This window comes from Hippopotamus amphibius, chromosome 4 (assembly GCF_030028045.1).
Source record: "Hippopotamus amphibius kiboko isolate mHipAmp2 chromosome 4, mHipAmp2.hap2, whole genome shotgun sequence".
Lineage (NCBI taxonomy): Eukaryota > Metazoa > Chordata > Mammalia > Artiodactyla > Hippopotamidae > Hippopotamus > Hippopotamus amphibius.
Window position 1 is genome coordinate 135,715,430 of NC_080189.1, and position 20,279 is coordinate 135,735,708.

The window sequence follows — 20,279 nt, forward strand, 5'->3', positions numbered from 1 at the left end:
CTCCATTCATGAGGAGACCCCGCCTGTGTCTCGATCGGCACTGCGGTCCTTGTCTGGGTTTAGGCAGATGGATTTCCATCCCTTAAACTCACCGTTCCAGAGCCAAAGTCATCCCCTTCCCTTCTGCTTGCATCTTAGGATCAAGGAGCCAAGTTCAATTGTGAGCCCTATCAACTTCTGTTATGACTTTGAGCGCATTATCTAACCACCATATCCAGACCTTCTAGGTGCAGATGCTTCTTATTTAACTCTTACGCCTTTGGTTCATTCAGCAAATAGTTTTACCTCCATAACAGCATAATTACTGAGTGTCACTTAAGTAAATAAAACAACCTAATGAGTGCCCACAATTTGCCAGCTGGGGAAACAATTGGTGAACAAACAGATGACAACACTGTTTTCCAGTCTGTAGACATTTATGATAGAGTGTGATTGGTCCTTTGATGTGCAAGTACAGGGAACCCAAGAACTTGGCCCCCTACGCACGTTTTAAGTGTCAGGGAAGAATCCCTAAGGTGTATCTAAGATGAAGTGTGAATTAGCCAGGAAAGGACAGGAATGTTTTTGCAAAAGTGAGTGGTGTGCGATGACCCAGCAGCACAGGGAGAACCCACCACATTCCAGGAAGCGGGGGTCTCATGCAGCCTAAGTGTGCAGAGCAAGGCGGGAGTGGCGAGAATGAAGGTTAGAGAGAGAAACGCAGCTCCCAGCACACAATCTGTGCAGACCTGTCGAAGGATCCACATTGGATCCTGTTCCCCTGGAGGTAGAAGGAGAGATGCTCGTGAGAAGGGATGGAAGCCTAGACTGAGATGCTGGGGACGGGAGCGCGCAGTAGCTGGAGGACAGCATGAGGTTAAGGGAGTTGTTTTCGAGTTTTCTTGGTCATTCTTGTTGTTTTAAGGTAGGAGACAATGTTAATTCTAAGTACCGATGGAAGGAGCTCAAAAGAGAAAGCAAGAGAGGTGAAGATGCAGGAAGAGACGTCCCTGAGGGAAGGTGTTGGGGTGCGAGCCTGGAGAGAAGGCGCCGGCGGTGTGGCTGGGTCTAGACGCGTACGTGGAAAGGGTTTTGAGGAATTGCATGTGTTGGTGTCTGTGTTCTCGGACGTCGTTGAGGTCTGAGCCTGAGGTGGTGATGGGAGCACTAGAAGTTATATTCATTCAGCGATAATAATATTGAGGGCTTACCTAACGGGGAAGGGAAACAACAGAATAGAATTCCTGCTCTCACAGTTGCCTCTGTTTGGTGGTGTAGACAGGCCATTAAGCAGTGCATCAACCAGTTGTTTAATTACGATTCTTGAATTTTGTCTCATGAGGGAGATGTACAGGATGCTCTGAGAACTGAAAAACGAGAGACGGGGTCAAGAGAGACACTCTTGAGGAAGAGCTGTTTGAGCTGAGCTCTGAAGGCTGCATCGGAATTACCTGGGGCTTCATATGAAGGGAGAGGTGGGGGCAGAAGGAAAAGGTGGGGATCAGGTCCATGTAAGGATCTCAGTCTTTTTCAAAAGAGGCACCGGAAACTGCGTCTCCCAGAGTATTAAGCAGTGGGTTGGTGGGACCAGAACACCTCCTTAAAAAGATGACGCTGGCTGCTGGGGGACGATGGGGTGAAGTGGCTGCTGAGCGGGTGTGGGAGCCGCTGGGAGGCTGACTCAGGAGGAGCACAGACGTGGTGTCCGGGCTCATGTGGCAGTGGCACGTCGCGGCTCTGGGTATATTTAGGAGGGAAAATCGACAGCCTTGGGCAATTGTTTGCTTAGAGGGGGAGGCTGCAGGTGTGAGGAGAGAGGAGACTGGAGGGTTGAGATGACCACCTGGTGGGAAGTCCCTGCACCTACTTAGCACTGGAGCGAGGATGGCACGGTCCCTACCCCCGCCTCTTCGTCTTTGCTCCGACGTCGCCCTCACCCGGACGCCCACCCTGCTGTGCTCTCCTCCTGAATGTGCTTCATTGTCCGGCGTAAAACCTTATTCTCAAAGCCTGGAAGAGCAGGCAGGCAAGGGAGTGAACCCTTGGATACCTGGGTGCTGTGCTAGTTACTACACACGGGTTTTCATTATTCCTCCCGAGGAAGGGAGCACGATCCTTTTAGAATTAGAACGAAGTCCAGCCAAGGCTCAAGGATGAGAACTCGTCCAGTGTCTTAGTCCTTGCAGGCCAACAGCAAAATATCACAGCCCAGGTGGCTTACAAACCAGAGACATTGATTTCTCACAATTCTGAAGCCTAGAAGTCGGAGATCAGGATGCCAGCAGGAGGGCTGAGGGCTCTTTCCTCTCTTTGTGCTGCCACACGGCCAGGGGCTAGGGAACTCTGTGGCATCTTTTATAGGAACACTAATCCCATTTATGATGGCTCCACCCTCATGACCTCAGAATCCTCCAAAGGCCTCCTCTTCTAACAGCATCACATTGGGCATTAGGATTCCAACATGTGGACTGGGGGAGACACAGACATTCAGACTATAGCATCAGTGTCAGCAGCTGAGGGAATAACGAGGCTGAGGCTCTGTGGGCCGTCTGGCCCGGAGTGTGTGTTCTGCTCAAGGCCTGACACCATCACTAAGTAGCCCCTGATGGCAGAGTTGAGAGAAGCTGGCCATCTGGAGCTTGTGCCCTTCCAACTTGATTTCGGACTCATGTTTGAAACCACTCTGTTTTGGGGGCCCAGTCTCTTAATCATTTTGGGTGACTCTCCCAACCCAGTTACTTTCTTTGAAGGCGGACTTCACTTATCTTTTATTCTTCACAGCATTTGCTGTATGCCTTGTTCACTCTAGGTGTTTAGTAAGTGCACATTTAATTAAATATGTAAGGTCTCTGCAAGTTTTCAGAGGCTTAAGGACCAACTGAGAATATACAGTGTTGCAGAGGATATCTTGACATTGTGCTGATGGTTTTGTAAGTTTAAAATGCATAATTAGGTTTGCACCTAAAATAAAATCAAGGTTCAAAGATTTTCTTTTTTTATTAAGATCTAAAAATGTTTAAAATTGAAATGATCCACGTCCAGATTGTGTAATTGTGTTTTTTTAGGTGCATCTGTTTTTTAAGGTCTTCTGGATACTGTTACCTGTTAATGTGCTCAGATACTCTTGAGTATGTTTCATTTAAAACAAAGATGTCTAATCTTTTTAATGGAAAGGTGGGGATTTAAATTTAAAAAGTAGAAAAGTGAAATACAAAATAAACAATAAAAATTAAAAAATAAAAAGTAGAAAAGCAACCAAATAACTCCTCGCTTTTTCTTACGTACAGCTTAACCAGAGATAATCTCTTTACTTGGGACATATGTGAAGTTGGATACACGTTTCCAGTCTGTCCTGTGGATTCATGTCAGTTACAGCAATGTTTATATGGTGTTTTGTTCAGGAATGAATTTCTTTTATCCTGTTTTTCAGGTCCTGTAGGAGTAGGTTTGAACGAACTGAAACGAAAGCTGCTGATCAGTGACACACAGCACTATGGCGTGACAGTGCCCCGTAAGTTCTGTGCTGTTTGATGCTACAACTGCTGCCCTGGCACGTACCCAGCGCTTGTGCTGCAAGCCCTGCTATTAGCATTCACGTGTAGACCTCACCACAGCCCTGGGGAGTAGTGAGTGACGTTGTTCCCATTTTACAGAGGAGGAAACTGAGGTACAAGAGTTAACAGATTTGCCCCAGATTACACAGATCATTGGCAAGGGGTTTGTTGATTTCAACTTCCCTACGCGCAGTTTTTATGGTAAATTTTAATACATGCACGACATCAAATGATTACTTACAAGTTTTCTTCTAAATACAAGTTTATTCTAGTTCTTCAATTTCCAGAGTTTCCAATGAGCTTTAAGATTAGAAGGATCAAACTGCAGAGAGCTGAAGGAGGCTTCTTGTAATATAAATGTTTCTTAATTACTTTTCATATTGTAGTAATTGGCATGTAGTAAGATGGGCTTTTGATGGTCATATAAAACACATGTGGTAGGCTTCTTTTCAGTGTACAGAATTAGGTCTGTTTTTATAAAAGTGGATTTCACAGGCATTCTTACAAATGAGACATGATCCTGGAAGCATTTTGACCTGCAGAATAAATGCCATTTGACGACTTAATGTGTTGATGTTAGGGAACTGTCTAAAAGACTAGATTGAAATGTTGGCTTTGTAAGTAGTTCTAGTAATGTTAAAAAAAAGTCATTTGTATATTGCCATTAGCAATGTTCTCTACTCCTGGACAAGTTCAACTTTATTTTAAAATTATAGTTTTCTGTTACCTCGTTACTCCTTGTTACTACATTTTTCCAAGTTATTGTTTGTAATCATTTTCAGCCCTGAGTTACAGGGCTGCTGGTTTCTACCAACAGAGATGAGAGTAAAGGAAAATGGAGATATGGAATTAAGCTGTTTCTTTTTATTTTTACTTTAATTATGCACTTCTCTCACAAAAGCTGAATTGCAATATACAGGTCATTAGAAGACCTTACGAAACAGTGGTTAAGCTTACAGGTGAGCAATTACAGAAGGAACCTAAAGGATGGAAAACAGATGGCAAAGGCAAAAAGCAAATTTATTAATTTCCTACTTTGGCTTCAGTGCCTCTGTGTCTTATTTTGTCCTCCCAACAACGGCGTAAGATGGGCAATATCTCCATGTCACAGAGGAGGAAACAGGTAGAGAGGATATTTTGATTTTCTCAAAGGTTCCATAGGCAGTAGTTGCACTTGGACTTGAACCAGGTTTCATGTTCTTCCTCCCGTATGACGCTTTACAACCCTTTCCAGCTCCAAAGTCTCTTTACTGTAGCCCAATTAGTAGTAAAAACTAATTTCTTTTGAAGAGGACAAAAGTTAATAAGGCTGTCTATTAAATGTAACCCTCCATGATAGTTTTGATACTACTTAAGGCACTTTGGACTTAATTTATCCAACTATTGAAATACTATTTGCATCTAAAGTTGTTTCAGAAATTAACATCATACAGAAATGTTCTGGGGCTGAGACTCTCCAGAGAAATCCCTAAAGGAGTAATTTTCTTTTTTAAACAGGTGTTAATGTCAAAAGATCCCCAGAACACAGTGTTTTCCATACTTGCCTGATAATAAGAGTCTCTTGAGGTTCTTATGAAAAGATTCCAAGGCCTTTCCAAAGAGATTCTCCTTCTGGAGATCTGACAGAATTCCTGAAAATCTGTACTTACAACAAGCACCCCAGGTGATTCACTGCGTCAGACGCGTGTGAGAAATACAGCCATAGCATCAAGGGAGGATGATTTAATTCATTAAAGAAGATATTTTAAGAGCAGGTTTGGAATTTTAGATTGCTTTGCTTTGTAAAAGGCTTTTATGTAGATGCTTGATTATTTGGAGAAAAATTATTGCTTTGATTATACCACCAGTATTCTGTTTTGATGTTTAACTCTATAATTCTCCGTTCTAAAAAATGTACCAGCTATCCACCAGAATGGGTAAATGGAAAAAACGTAGAGCAGTGGAATTCTCACACATTTCTGCTGGGGATGCAGATTAACTCAGCCACTGTGGAGCATTAAGTGTCAGTATCTGCTGAGGCTGGGCAAACACGATACCCTGTGACCCAGCCATTCCACCCCAGGACGCTCCTCACAGAATACAGCCGTGTACTCAGATATGCATAGAAACAGTACTCAGAAGAGCTCAAAACTGGAAACTACCCCCGTACCCATCAGCAGTAGACTGGCTAAGCAAATGATGGTGTATCCACACAATGCGGTGTTGTAATGCAACGATAACCTGCTACCACACGCAGAAGTACACACGACTCCCACAAACGTTATGCTGAGCAAAAAGACGTAGATGCAAAAGAGTGCGCTTGTGACTCCCATTTGTATAAATGCAAGAAACATGCTGTTAGAAATCTTGAGGGGGTGGGCTGGAGGGTGATTCTGAGTGCTGGTTACACGGCTGTATTTGATGTGTGAAAATTCATCAAGCTTTCATGGGAACTCATCTGTATGTCATACTTCAGGTTTTTAAACATAGAAAAGAAATACTTGGTAGTTTAGTTAATTGTTGATTTAGTTAATTTCCTGGTTTTGATAGGTGCTGTAGTTATGGAAGGTGTTACCATTGGAGGAAGCTGAGTGATGGGGCCTTTATGTGCAATTTTTGCAACTTGTGAATCTGTAATCCACTTAAACTTTTTAAAAGGATGCTAAATTAGGTAAATGCTGTTTCTTTTGTGCTGAAATGGGTGAACAAACTATAGTATCTTTTAAAATGCTCCGTATACCCATACTAAACATTCCAAGTTTCTTTTATATATTTTCTTATAAATTTATTTTATTTATTTATTTGTTTATTTATTTATTTATTTATTGGCTGTGTTGGGTCTTCATTGCTGCACACGGGCTTTCTCTAGTTGTGGCGAGCAGGGGCTACTCTTTGTTGCAGTGTGAGGGCTTCCCAGTGCGGTGGCTTCTCTTCTTGCGGAGCACGGGCTCTAGGCATGTGGGCTTCAGTAGTTGCAGCATGTGGGCTCAGTAGTTGTGGCACATGGGCTTAGTTGCTCCGTGGCATGTGGGATCTTCCCAGACCAGGGATCGAACCCCATGTCCCCTGCATTGGCAGGTGGATTCTTAACCACTGCGCCACCAGAGAAGTCCCTCCAAGTTGCTTTTAAAGAAAGTGGCCAGTACCCCTGCTTTCTGCCTAAAAATGCTTCTGTGTGGGAAATTTCATCCTTGATAAGAAGCATCAATGTTGTTTAAGGCTACAGTTTATCAGAACAAGTCTGTATGACTATATATGTAATTAGTCTTTCAAAAGCCTCTTTCAGTAAATTTAACTAGTTAACTGTATATTCGAGTGGACGTCAAATGCCCGATGGAGTCCAGAGCGTTTACAGTCTGGGATTCGGGCGCGCTTGCAGCCGGCCACACCGGTTCATCTCTCTCTGTGGTTTCTCAGGAAGGCGTGTATCACAGTCATGTGTTGTCATAGGTTTTAAAGTCCTCGTGCTCTAGAACACTTCTTTGTACATAGGAAAGCTCTGTTGAAATTTCTAAAAATATATATGTATATTGCAAATTAGGGGACCAGTTAAAACATTTTTTTTTTCCTTCCTCTCTCACCATGGTGGTTATTCTGGGGTTTTGATGGGAGCCCAGGAAGACAGTGGAGTTCATCTCATGTTTGTTTGGCATTTGTCTTCAGTGACAAACATGGCACTTAAGTGGTGAAGTATGGCGAGGTAGTGGTTTGGTGCCCATCTTTCCCTTCTCATTCCTCCTCAGAAGAGTTTTCTGACCCCTGATTCAGGATTCCTGACGTTAATGAGCGTGTGAGATTCCCCTGGTGCCTCATGACAGTTAGGCAGTACAATTCTTCGTCGGTGAAACCACATCGGACCTGGATAGTTCAGGTTGATCGTGATAAGGAACTTGGTTGTAGACTGTTACCTTATAAATGTGTTTAGCGGTGTCATAAACATCTTATTCACTTGGTTTGGGTCTAATAATATTTTTATCCCTCCCAAGGGGACTCCATGTGTCCGCGCAGTAATCCTTAAACTGTGTGTTCTGGATTCTCAAAGTGTTCTGCTATTAAAACTGAGTAATTTTATTCAGCCTTTTTTCAGTTCATGAGAGACAGCTTAATGCACATAAAATTCTCAGTTTTGATTTTCAACAGTACATTTTTCTTACGCCTACTGTTTGCTAAAGGAATACCAGCAACAACAATAACAGAATTAAGTAATAAATGAACAGTAATCCTAAGCGCCAAAGTAGGACATTGTACTAACTTTAATATCTTTCATATTCTCGGATATATATTATGTTATATACACTCTAATAGAGTCTATTTTTCTGCTGTGAAATTCATTCTTAGCCTTTATGATAGAATTAAATTTATCCGTATTTTGTGCTGTTTATGCAAAGTGAGTGACATTCCCTAAAAAACAAGCACTACCTCTAGGTGCTCTTCCAGAGGAAGTAGGAAAAACCGTTCAGGAGCTCCGAGCGTCATGTTAAATAAAGCGTGCTTGCTAACTAAATAGAAGGGAATTTAACTTTTGAATATAATTTAAACTAATTAGGTTTTATAAATTTATTACTTTATGTGTTCGGTTACTTTTTTCCCACTTACCACATTTTTCCTTTTATAACATTATTGAGATATAATTAAAATAAGTAGACTGCACATATTTAAAATGTACATTTAGATCACCTACACACACACACACACACACACACACACACACACACACGTGAAATCATTGTCACAGTCAACATAATGAACATTTTCATCTGCTCAGAAAATGTCCCCATGCCTTTGTAACCCATCCTTCCACCCTGTCCCCAGGAAACCCCTGATCTGCATTCTGTCACTGTAAGGCTAGTTTGAATCATCTAGCATTTTATGTGAATAGAATTATACAGTATGTTCCCCCATTTTTCCCTTTTTCGCCTGGCTTATTTCACTCACTATGATGAGTTTGAGATTCACCCATGTTGTTTCATAGATCGGTAATTCATCAGATTTTTTCTTTTATGTTTTCTGCTTTTTGTGTTCTATCTAAAAATGCTTTACTATCTCAAGGTCACAAAGACATCCTCCTGTTTTCTTCTAGAAGTTTTATAGCTTTAGGTTTTACGTCTTGGTCTTGATCCATTTCAAGTTATTTTGTTGTGTTATTGTTTAGCTGACTTGGCCATGTTCCTGACCTCAGGCGAAACGGTTCAGCCTTTTACCACTAAATATGATGTTGATTCATTGATGCCCTTTGTCTGAGGGCATTCCTTGTGATTCCCAGTTTGCCAAGACCTTTTATCACAAATGGGTGTTCAACTTTTTTCTAATGCTTTTCCTTCATATATTGAAATGATTGTGTCTTATCCTTCATTCTGTTAATAGGATGAAGTCCATTGATTTTCCAAAAGTTAAGCCAACCTTCTTGTGATGTGGAAACTTAAAATATATATATATATATATATATATATATATGTATGTATATGTATGCATGTATATATATATATATAATTTGACTTGCTAAAATTGTTAAGGAGTTCCATGCCTAAATTTATGACGGATATTTCTCTATAGTTTTCTTATTTTCTAATGTGTTAGATTTTGCTGTTATGCTTGTATAAATATCATAAAATGAATTAAGCAGTGCTTCCTCCTCCTACCTGCAGAAAATGTTTGTGTAGGATTAGTGTTATTTCATCTTGAATGATCAATAGGCTTCATCAGTCATCTAGGCCTGGAGCTGTCTTTTGGGGAAGTTTTAAAAAATAAATTTGATTTATTTAACAGATGTAGGGCTATTTAGGTTTTTTGTCTCCTCTTATTTTAATTTTGCTTCATTGTATTTTTCAAGAAATTTCATCTAAATTATCAAATATATTGGCATTGAATAGTGCATAATATTCTCTTTTCCTTTTTAATATCTATAGGCTCTGTGGTAATAACCCCTTGTTCATTCTTCACATTGGTGATTTTCTCTGTTTTTCTTGATCAGTGTGACTAGGTTTTTACATTTTTCTTTGTCTTTTTTTTTCTATTTTGTTAATTCTGTTCTTTACTATTTTACATGTGAAAAGAATATGTATTCTGCCATTGTTGGATGTGATGTTATAGAGATATTAATTAGACCCAGGAAGTTGGTGGTGGTGTTCAGATCACCTGTCTTGCTGATATTTTCTCTAGTTTTATCAATTGTTGGGAGAGAGGCATTAAAATCTCCTAATTGTGAAATTGTCCATTTCTTCATTTAACTCAGGCAAATTTTCTTTGTGTACTTTGCTTTGTTACTGTGTATGTACACACTTACAATTGTTATACATTTACCTTTTATCATTGTTAAGTTTCCTCTTTATCTCTCTTTTTTTTTTGAGGTCTCATCTGATATTAAAGTAGCCACTTCAAGCCTTCTTATGCTGTTTACATAGTATATCATCATCTGTTTACTCTCAGCTTATCTGTGTCTTTATATTTAATGTCTTTCCTATAGACTAGTAGATAATGTGTACTGGGGTCTTGCTTTTTCACCTGTTCTATCAATCTCTGCCTTTTAATAGGAATACGTAGACCATTAACATTTATTGAATTAATGAAATGATTGAATTTAAGCCACGATTTTATTATTTATTTTCTGTTTATTCCCTCTGATTTTTTTTTTTTTTTCTTGTCTACCGGGTTTTTTTTTGGGGGGGGGGTGGTGGTTATTTGAATGTTCTTTAGTATTCCATTTTAATTTACCTATTGGCTTTCTGTTTATATCTTTTTTACTAGTTGCTCTAGGGATTACAATATGCATATATCTGACCATTCACAGTCTACTTAGAGTAAACTTTGTGACATTTCACATAAAATAAAGAAATCTTGCAATCATATAAATCCCTGTACCTCCACTTCTGTCTTTTTGTGTGGTTGTCAAATGTATTTGCATACATTGAAAACTCCACCAGATAATATAACTTTCACTTTAAATCCACCTTATATAATTTAAAGAACTTAAGGAGAAAAAAAGTAGACTTCTGTATTTACTCAACTATTTGTTCTTTCTTTTATCCTTTCTTCATTTCTGAAGATACGTTTCCCTCTTAATATTTCCTTTCAGCCCAAAAAACTTCCTTGAATATTTCCTTTAGAACAGATCTGCTGATGAATTCTACTAGTTTCTCGTCTTTATTTTGCCTTTAATCCTGAAGGGTATTTTGGTTGAAGGGCTTTTCTTTCAGTACTTTAAATATATGATTTCATTGATTTCTTGTTTTATGATATATGGTAAGAAATCTGTAGTCATTGAAATCATGCATCTGTTCTCTTGTATGCACTGTGTTTTTGTTTTTGTTTTCTAGATGCTCTCAAGATTTTTTCTTTATCTTTGGCTTTTAGTTGTTTGCTTTTGATGTGTCCAGGCATTATTGTCTTTGAATTAATCCTGTTTGGGATTTTTGAGCTTCTGAAATTTGTAGAATGTATGTCTTCAACCAGATTTTAGCAGTTTTGGACCATTATTTCTTCAAATACTTTTTTTTTTAAGCCTCTGTCTTTTCAGTCTTTCTGGCATCCCATTATGCACCTGTTAGACATTTCAGTATTTTCATACAGGTCCCTAGGGCTCCATTTATATTTTTTTCAATCATTTTGCTCTTTATTGCCCAGATTTTATAATTCCTATTAATCTATCTTCAGGTTCACTGGCTCCTCCCTGTCATCTTCATTCTGCTGTTGAGCCCATCTAGTCGTTTGTTTTTGTAAAATATTGTATATTTTAGTTCTAAAATTTCCATTGTTTTCTTCTTTATAGTTTCTGTTTCTCTGCTAAAAATTGGTATTTTCAGTCATTTTAGGTGTGTTTTCCTTTACCTTATGAAGCATGGTTATAATAGTTGCTCTAGTTCTAGTTCTAACTTGTGGGTCAGTCAGGGTTGCCATCTGTTATCTTCCCTTTTGAGAAATAAATGGCCATATTTTCTCAGTTCTTTTATGTTGAATAATATAAAATTGCATTCTGTATTGACTCCAGGTTCTGTTATAATATTCTGGAGAATGGTGATGTTGTTATTTTAGCAAGTAATCAACTAGTTTATGTTTAGACCATAGGTTTTATCTCATTTTCTGTAAGTTATGGTTTAAATCTCACTTCAGTTCTCTAAACTTTTGCTACGTTGATTTGAGCCTGCCCTGTCATGTGTAGCTCAGGGATTAGTCTGCAGCTTGTGTGTATAGTACAGGTCTCAGCTCCGTTCTCTAAGCCGTCTCTACATTGGTTTGGGTGTGTTCTGTACTCCCACTGCTTGTGGGTTAGGCTGAGACTTGTGTATTCTAGTCTTAGTTCACTTCTTCAAACTTTGCTGTGATGGTTTGAGTCTGGGCTGCACGTGTACAGTGTTGGTTTGTGCACAGAAGTAGAGTGTTTCCTTCTGCAGCTCCCCCCCTTCCTGGATTCCTTGCACACTCTTCAACTCACAGGGGTGTTGTTTTCCTGGTTCTTTTCACCAGAAACTCAGGGCTTCTGTTGGCATTTCGACACACATTCCTCCATGCTGCTCTGTGAAAGAGCCCACCCACAGGGCAAAGCTAAAAAGAAATAAAAGTTAAACTCTTCCCCATGAAGGCTGACTCTCTTCCACAGTCTACCTGCTTTATTGATTTTCAAAGTGCTCAAAACAAAAATAGATGTTTTGGGTACAGAATTTTTAGTTGCAATCAGCAGGAAGGATGGACTGTAGTCAGGTTTTCACTTGCAGCTCCTTAGGATTTTGTTTTTGTTTTTAAAGTTAATACTGTTATTTTCTTCTCCATTATAATTCAGTATTAGGCAATTAGGCAAAATTACTAAAACTTTAGAAGTTCACTTGTATTTCAAGAAGATGTTTATAATTTTGCAAGGGAGGAATTAATAGCACATAGAGGTCCTTGACTTTGGTTGGTAAAACAAAACATTGATGACATATACCTGTGCCCTGTGTGGAGCATAGTCAAATAATTTTAGAGCTTACCTTTCAACCTAGTGGGCAGTAGACTTGCTTTAGTGAATAAAGGTAGGGTAGATGACAATAACAAGTATATTATTTGCAAAAGAAAGGAGTTTTTTCCTCAAGGGTTGAAATACCATTTTTATTTAATTACCGTATTAAAGCCCCTTCAGAATAATTAGTTGCATAACCGTAATGAAATTAATTTCGAATCCATCTTCAATATAACTTTAATATCAGTGGAAAAACTAAATTAATGGAATATCTATATTTCATGAGCTAATTTGCTTTTTTAAGTTTTAAACTCTTGTTTAAGAAAAGTCCTTTAATCAAATACTTAATTTCTTTTTTAGTATTTAATCCGTAGGGTGGCTGCTGCAGACTTTTCTGAACTCTTTTTAATTAAATCCCAGACACCACCAGAGCAAGGAGAAGCCAGGAGAGTGACGGTGTGGAATATATCTTCATTTCCAAGCATTTGTTTGAGACAGATGTTCAAAATAACAAGTATGTGGAAGTACTTTTTAGAATTTTTGTGGAACTATTGTTTTTAAGCATGTAGACACCTGAGGATTCCCTTCCATTTGAATTTTCATTTTTATAATAATATTTGAAACTGATAAAAAGATAATTCAGTTAAGTGGTTATTACCCATCTTTGCCTGTAATTTTTTAATAACCTAGATCTGTTGTGTATCTGGTAAGGTGAATGTGTAGGGATTATTTTGAAGCATAAGGGAAGGTTGCTAGTGTATTATTATATTATTGACATATTACCCCACTAATTGAATCTTTTTTTTTTAAATAAGTTTATTTATTTATTTATTTATTTATTTATTGGCTGTGTTGGGTATTCTTTGCTGCACACCGGCTTTCTCTAGTTGCGGCGAGTGGGGGCTACTCTTTGCTGTGGTACACGGGCTGCTCATTGCTGTTGCCTCTCTTGTTGCAGAGCACAGGATCTAGGCACATGGGCTTCAGTAGTTGCAGCATGAGGGCTCAATAGTTGTGGCTCACAGGCTCTAGAGCACAGGCTCAATAGTTGTAGCGCACAGGCTAAGTTGCTCCGAGGCATGTAGGATCTTCCTGGAGCAGGGATCAAACCCGTATCCCCTCCACTGGCAGGCAGATTCTTAACCACTGCACCACCTAGGAAGCCCAATCCCACTAATTGAATCTTAACATAGAATTTGGGTAGAACTTTATTTTAAAAACTGATAACTGTGTAATACATCCCTAGTTCCAGTCTTTCCCACGTACCTCTCTGTCTTTCTCACTGGCTCTTTAAAAAACTGAAATAATATTAATCGTCGTGCTTGTACCACATGCTCTAGCAAGCTCTGAGTCTCCTACCCCCAGGTTTTCCATTTGCTTAAGCATGAATATTTTAGGGTTTCAGGGAGCAGTGTGTGTTTTAATGAAGGATTGTGGGATTTTATTGAAACATCAAAATGCTTTTTTCGTGCTTGGCGCAGCGACTGAGTTTTATAGCACGTGATCAGCTGCCCTGATTGCATTAGCCAGCAGCCAGTCCCTCCTCTCCTTCTAAAGCTGAGCTTGGTTATTCTTTCCTGTGCAGTGAAATTTCAGTAGTTTCTATTGTTTGGCTTATTCACTGTTTTATTGCATTGCATTAGTTCTAAAAAAGAGGTGATGGAAAACATTAGAGTACTGCTGGACTAAAGTTACTTTTTTTCTGCTTAAGTGTAATACAAGCAAGTGTTACTGATTTGAAAAAGTAAAATAGAAGGTTTTTGAGAAATTGACATTCTGGAGTACTTGGACCTAGTTATTTTATTAAAAACAGTTTAAAAAATTACACGTTCAGCAAAACCATCTCTACACGTATGGATTATGCCTGCCATATATATATGTGTGTGTATATATCTATATAATTCACAAATGATTCTAATTTCTGCAGGTTTATTGAATACGGTGAATATAAAAACAACTATTATGGCACAAGTATAGACTCAGTTCGGTCTGTCCTGGCTAAAAACAAAGTGTGTTTGTTGGATGTTCAGCCTCACGTAAGTGAACAGTGACCTACTCAACACCCTCTAGCCCGTGTAATCTACCACATTTGTGCATTTCAATGTGGGGTAAATCTGAAATCTACTCACTTTTGGCATTTACAGTAGGTGGCTTTCGTAAGGTGACAGAAGCATTTAAATGTAATTTGAGAAGTTTCTGCTAAAAAAAAAAGCCCATGTTGCTATTAGAAAAGAGAGGTTGGGGGAGCCTTGAGATCTGTGTTTGTAACTCTCATTTAGATTCAGTGTTTGCCAAGTATAATGACTCTTCTATGTATTTTGTATTTAAAAATATATTACATTGTATGTATAATGTATTCTCCTGTGTGCATTATTGTAAGTGTTCGTAGTTTTTGACAATGGACGTTTTGGTTCTCAGTCCTCTTTCATTGATTTTGGCTCTGTAAATATCCTAGAAACGTAAACCACCCTGGGAGAGCTGCGGGCATCTTACAGGAATTTTACAGCCACAAGGGAGAGCTTATGTGGCACCCTGGGAACTCACAACACATGGACTGAGTGCCAGTGGGTGAAGGAGTTCACTTCCCTGTCTCAGTACAGATCCCCAGCAGAGACCCCAGCCCACAGCATTCTCCTCATTACCAGGGGCAGTGCTGACAAGCTTTGCTTCGTGAAAAGCAGGGGCTTGCCCTTTGAAAGGGACTCTGAAGGGCAGAATGAAAGAGAAAGGGAGACCTCAGCCTGAGGTCAGGAAGAGGCTTAAGTAGGATGGTTGGAAAACTTCTGTGTGAAGAAAGTTAACTCACAGCATCTTTTGGGTATTAGATCTAAAAACTAGTTTTCTGGTATTTTTAGCCGCTTCTCTTCAATATTAATTATGGAATAGTTCAAAGCATTTTTAGAGACAAGTTACATTCTCCATCTTTTCAGAGGTGTCTATTACATTTAATTGCCAACAACTGATTGTATAATAATATATTGAAAGACCTGCTAACCTTATTTAGGAAATAATTTTAAGGAATTTTCTTCTTAGAAAGAAAATTCACTTTTATTATAAAACTTACTCCTGAACTGATAAAGAAATAAAAGAAAACTTATTTTCTTCCTTGCAGACAGTGAAGCACTTAAGGACACTAGAATTTAAACCCTATGTGATATTTATAAAGCCTCCATCAATAGAGCGTTTGAGGGAGACAAGAAAAAATGCAAAGATTATTTCAAGCAGAGATGACCAAGGTGCTGCCAAACCCTTTACGGTGAGTGTGAGGATGCTTTACTGAAAATGCATAAGCAGGACTGAAAATCATACCTGCAGTAGTGACTGTGTTAGGGAGACTGTACTGAGTGAAGTTGTGATCCAAACGTCCACGCAAGACAGAATCGTATTTAGGTACATGCATTTTGAGTGACTGCACTGTAATTGCTTTCTGTCCTTCTGTAAAGGGATCTTCATATTACATTGACTCAGAACTGCTTTTGTATGCTATTATGCATACTTAGAAAATTTTTGAAGGTACATGTAAAAAGACCACTGCGTTTTCAACTAGCCTTATTTTTAAAGGGAAAAATTACCAAAGTCTGTTACTATTACTTATTAATAGTCTAGATGAAAATTTAGTCATTTGCCTTTTTGTCTCTATCAGCATCATATTTAGCATAGAGAAAGAAATAGTATCGTTTTGGGTATAGGAGAAGTAGACTCGTATTATTCGATCTGTATTTGTATTTCCTTTGACTGTTAGGAGAAATGGCAGCTGTGGTGTGTCCATAACCAGAATGATGAAAGGCAGGGCTTTGCATTGTTTTTGTTTTTAACTTTAAGACAGTGTATTCTACTTCAGGATCAAAAGTAAAAGAGAAATTTAGTGGCAGAAGCTTTTCACCCCCCTCTCTTCATTAACTCATCTTTAACCTTAGCCTCTGTTAATTTGTAAACTGTTAATTGTGGGTACCAAATACAGATTATGTTTTTGATTCCCAGTATTTTAAAGATAGCTTTTTTCTAAAGCACTGACAGTACACAACCATACCAAGTAGCTACTCTTACGTGATGTTAATTATCCAGGACTCTGGATTAACACTGAAATTAAAATGTCTATCTTTGTGAAAATCTTCTGTGACATTGAAATGTGGACTCTGAAAGGACTCTAGGATGTCACAGTATATAAAGTTATTGTACTATTTATTATAGTTGGTATTATGTAATGGTTTCTCAGTGAAGATAATAAATAACACAGTCTTAAGCTTTAACTCATTTAGGTATATGGTCTTGTTATATAATCAACTGAAATCCCTCCTCGTTTCAAAAATGTATGAAGGGCCCCTGACCCACTTCTCCTGAGACACAGAAGGACATGATATGTGTCCTTTCGTAAAGGTATGCAACTCTGAAAAAGTAGTTTGTTATACATCCCTAGCTGTCGATAAACGTGAACAGTGCAGGCAAAGCATCAGGGTAAACAATCCTGTTTTAATACTGAAATATCCCTGTAATGATAAGCGAGTGACTAATTATCCTGAAATTCAGGTAAGGCAGGAGTTTTGACTTGTCAGAGCAGTTTAGTTACAAGCAACTAAAGAGAGAGTACTAGAAATTATGGCTTCTGAAGAATTTATAGTTAAAGAGGATAATTTTCTTTCGTGGCTGAGGTGACATAGTGAACACAGAACAGCAGTAGATAAACCAGTTGTGCAATATTTGCATTCACATGAAGTGATGAAACTGTCTGGTTAACCAATTTTTTTTAACACTTCCTTTTGTAGGAAGAAGACTTTCAAGAAATGATTAAATCTGCCCAGATAATGGAAAGTCAGTATGGTCATCTTTTTGACAAAACTATAGTAAATGATGATCTCACCGTGGCATTCAATGAGCTAAAAACAACTTTTGACAAATTGGAGACAGATACCCATTGGGTTCCAGTGAGCTGGTTACATTCATAACTAAGGGAAATTTCCATAATTATCTTTTTTGTAGAGTGCATGAGTAAATCAGTTACCATTTTGGTGGTAGGGTTTTTTAATCTATATCACTGTTAGAGATGTGCAGTCTTGGTTAAAACTGAATGTTGGTTTTGTTTGTATTTTTTTACAGCCTTATTTCAAGCACAATGTTTGAGTATAAGACCCAAAATCAAAACTTGCACAGTACTGTATTCTGAACGAAGCTTTGAACCTTCTGGTTGTCTTGGGTATATAGCTCTATCTCCAAGATGAGGTTGAACTTTTAGAGAGACATAGCTAGAGAATATACACAGGAGTTCAGTGCTTCAGCTGGTCTCAGACGTGATCTCTGCCTTTGAGTTTGCATGTTTGCCGTTGAAGATATTACGTTTGAAGCCTTGAGCAGCTCCAGACGTCATCATATATGCACCTGGACTGGCAGTAAGGCAGTGTCCTCTTACTATTCTAAAAGTACAACCTTTTTCTTATGTAGACACAATATATTCACAGTGTGTGCATTTAAGAATCTTTCTTTAAAGGACTTACTGAAAATTTGCCTTAGTGAGTGGCCTTCTTGTTATAGTTTGAGAAGGCCTTATGAGTGTATATATCAGTGACTCAACACATATTTAATAAGGGAAGATGGGCTTTTAAAAATTATTATATATGAAACTAAAAACCTTTCCTTATGGCTGAAGAATGGTGATATCTTGGGGCAAGTGGTGATTACAGAGGACATTTTTATTTGTAAATCCTCAGACACATTTCTGGACTCTCCAGAAGTTCTGGAGCCAGTTATCTGGCTTTGGATTTTCCCAATAAATTATAAGAATGATTCCTACTCTGAAAGTAGGTTTTATATGTTACTGATGCAGTTAAAGAAAGTGTGATCATTTTTCAGATACGTGCAATTGATCACCATATATTTAAGTTGCACTGTAAGATGTATTTTAGAAAACGTTTCATGTAATGTTAACTTATTTTTTTGTCACCAAAATACAGCTTAACACTGGCTAGATACCATCCTAATCTTGTCATTTTTCAAGAAGTTTAAGAAATACTCTTATATTATAAATATTTAGATGGGACCTCTCATTTTTCTTTGATACTGCTGATCTTTAGCAAGTAAATTATACAGCTCAGAATACCAGAAATGTCCACAGTTGTCTAAGAGAACATGTCCTCCCATTCTTGCTTGCAGTGAGACCCGGCCAATCAAAAATCATCACCTCTGTGACTTTCAAACAGAAAAAAAAATTATTTTTTGTTCATTTGTAAAGAGAGTTTAGATGTCCTGTTTAAAGAAAAATAGAGGGTAGTGAGATTTTATATATTTATGAAATATTTCAAAGGCATATTTTTTTAATTATCAAATGAGGCTATTCATAAAATAAATTGTATGTAAAGATGTCATAATTTAAAATAGTAGTTTTATAAGTCAGGGTCAACATTCCATGTAAATATTTGACCTTTATTCATACTCAGATCCACAGGTGTGTTCTGTGTCCACATCTGGTAGCATGACTCACTGGGTTTCCTTCAGACGTGTCAAATTTCATACCTTGGTTCACACTCACAGCTAGATAGTTAGATAAGCAGATAATGTTACTTGACAGCATAATCCAAACAGCAAGTTTTAAGTTAATTAACTAGCAAGCAATTTAGTTTAAAAAGGGGTTGGGGGATTGCCAGATCTAATACTGAAGCCATACTTTATAGTTGTGTGGCTGGTCTAGGAAAGTACACATCTTCCTTAGGTGGTTTGGGTAGAATATTCTCTGAACACTGGCTGAAATTTCCAATAAATCAAGATTTCCTAGGAAATGAATTATAATTTAGGCAGTCCAAATTCTTTGTGCAGAAATAGTACATGGTTTGTTTTTGTTTTTGTTTTATTTGCAGATAATTGCCTTAGTTCTTTACTATGGAGATAGAGATAGTGTAAAGTGGTAGGAACAGAGTCCTTTTTGATGGTGGTGGTGGTGATGGAGGTGTTACAAAAATATAATTGTCCAGCCTTTCTCCCTTTTTACACTCCAGCTGAACAGTATTTTTTAAAATAATGCAAAGGGGCACTTCAGCAATTTGAAACATCTTTTATCAGGTAATATGCATACATGGTCTTGCAAGTGACGTTTACATGGCCACCTTGATGCTTAGAAAGAGATTTGGTTAAAATTTAATAAGACAGGGGCCAACTCCATGGGCTTTTGATAAATGTTACAAAGGGCCCTTGATTCTGTACTTCGTGCACCCCAGCTCCCTCTCTAGCAAGGACAGATTAGTTCCTTAGGCAGCCTGCTCCCAAGGCAGTGATAGCCACGATCTGAGAGAGCAGGAATATTTATTTTTTTAAGTCCATATTTTTAAAATCCAAGATCAAGAAGATAATTCTATATTTGCATCATTAACAAATTGGAATCTGTTTGGGGTTTTTTTTTTTGGAATCTGTTTTTTTTTTTTTAAGTTGAAACTGAAATACAGTTTTTTACCATTATTTCACTTACCAATGTAGACATTATTGATATCTTTAAGGGTGACCTTCCTAGTATTGAGTAATGATTGAATGTATCTAAATTGTAATAATTTAAAATCGACAAATGTGAAACAAAACTATGTTGCTAAAAGTTTCCTGAAGATATAGGTTTTTATTATTTATTTTCTTTTTGACTAGTGAGAGTTTATCAAGCAATGGAAAACTTTTGCGCTTAATAAAGTGTCTTCAAATGATGTGTGTGCTCTCTTGAAGATTGTTCTCTCACTTGGTATCTACTTCACTGTTTCTGATGGTAGAATAAATTGTTTTTTACTGACACCAAGTGATTTATTTGAACTGGCTCTGTCTAAAATTGTTTCATATTTTTTCAAGCATTAATTGGTTTCATCAAGGTTGTT

General features: G+C 38.0%; 1 protein-coding gene across 2 annotated transcripts in view; it reads left to right on the forward strand.

Moving 5' to 3' along the window:
* The window catches only part of MPP7 (MAGUK p55 scaffold protein 7), a 249,262-nt gene extending 229,063 nt beyond the window's left edge, over positions 1-20,199 (forward strand). For both annotated transcript variants that reach the window (XM_057731577.1, XM_057731578.1), the window contains 5 exons: positions 3,410-3,490; positions 12,862-12,955; positions 14,369-14,477; positions 15,554-15,697; positions 17,205-20,199. In XM_057731577.1, coding sequence (XP_057587560.1) covers positions 3,410-3,490; positions 12,862-12,955; positions 14,369-14,477; positions 15,554-15,697; positions 17,205-17,384 — 608 coding nt within the window. In that variant the 3' untranslated portion in view covers positions 17,385-20,199. The remainder of the gene's footprint in view (positions 1-3,409; positions 3,491-12,861; positions 12,956-14,368; positions 14,478-15,553; positions 15,698-17,204) is intronic.
* The last annotated feature ends 80 nt before the right edge of the window (positions 20,200-20,279 follow it).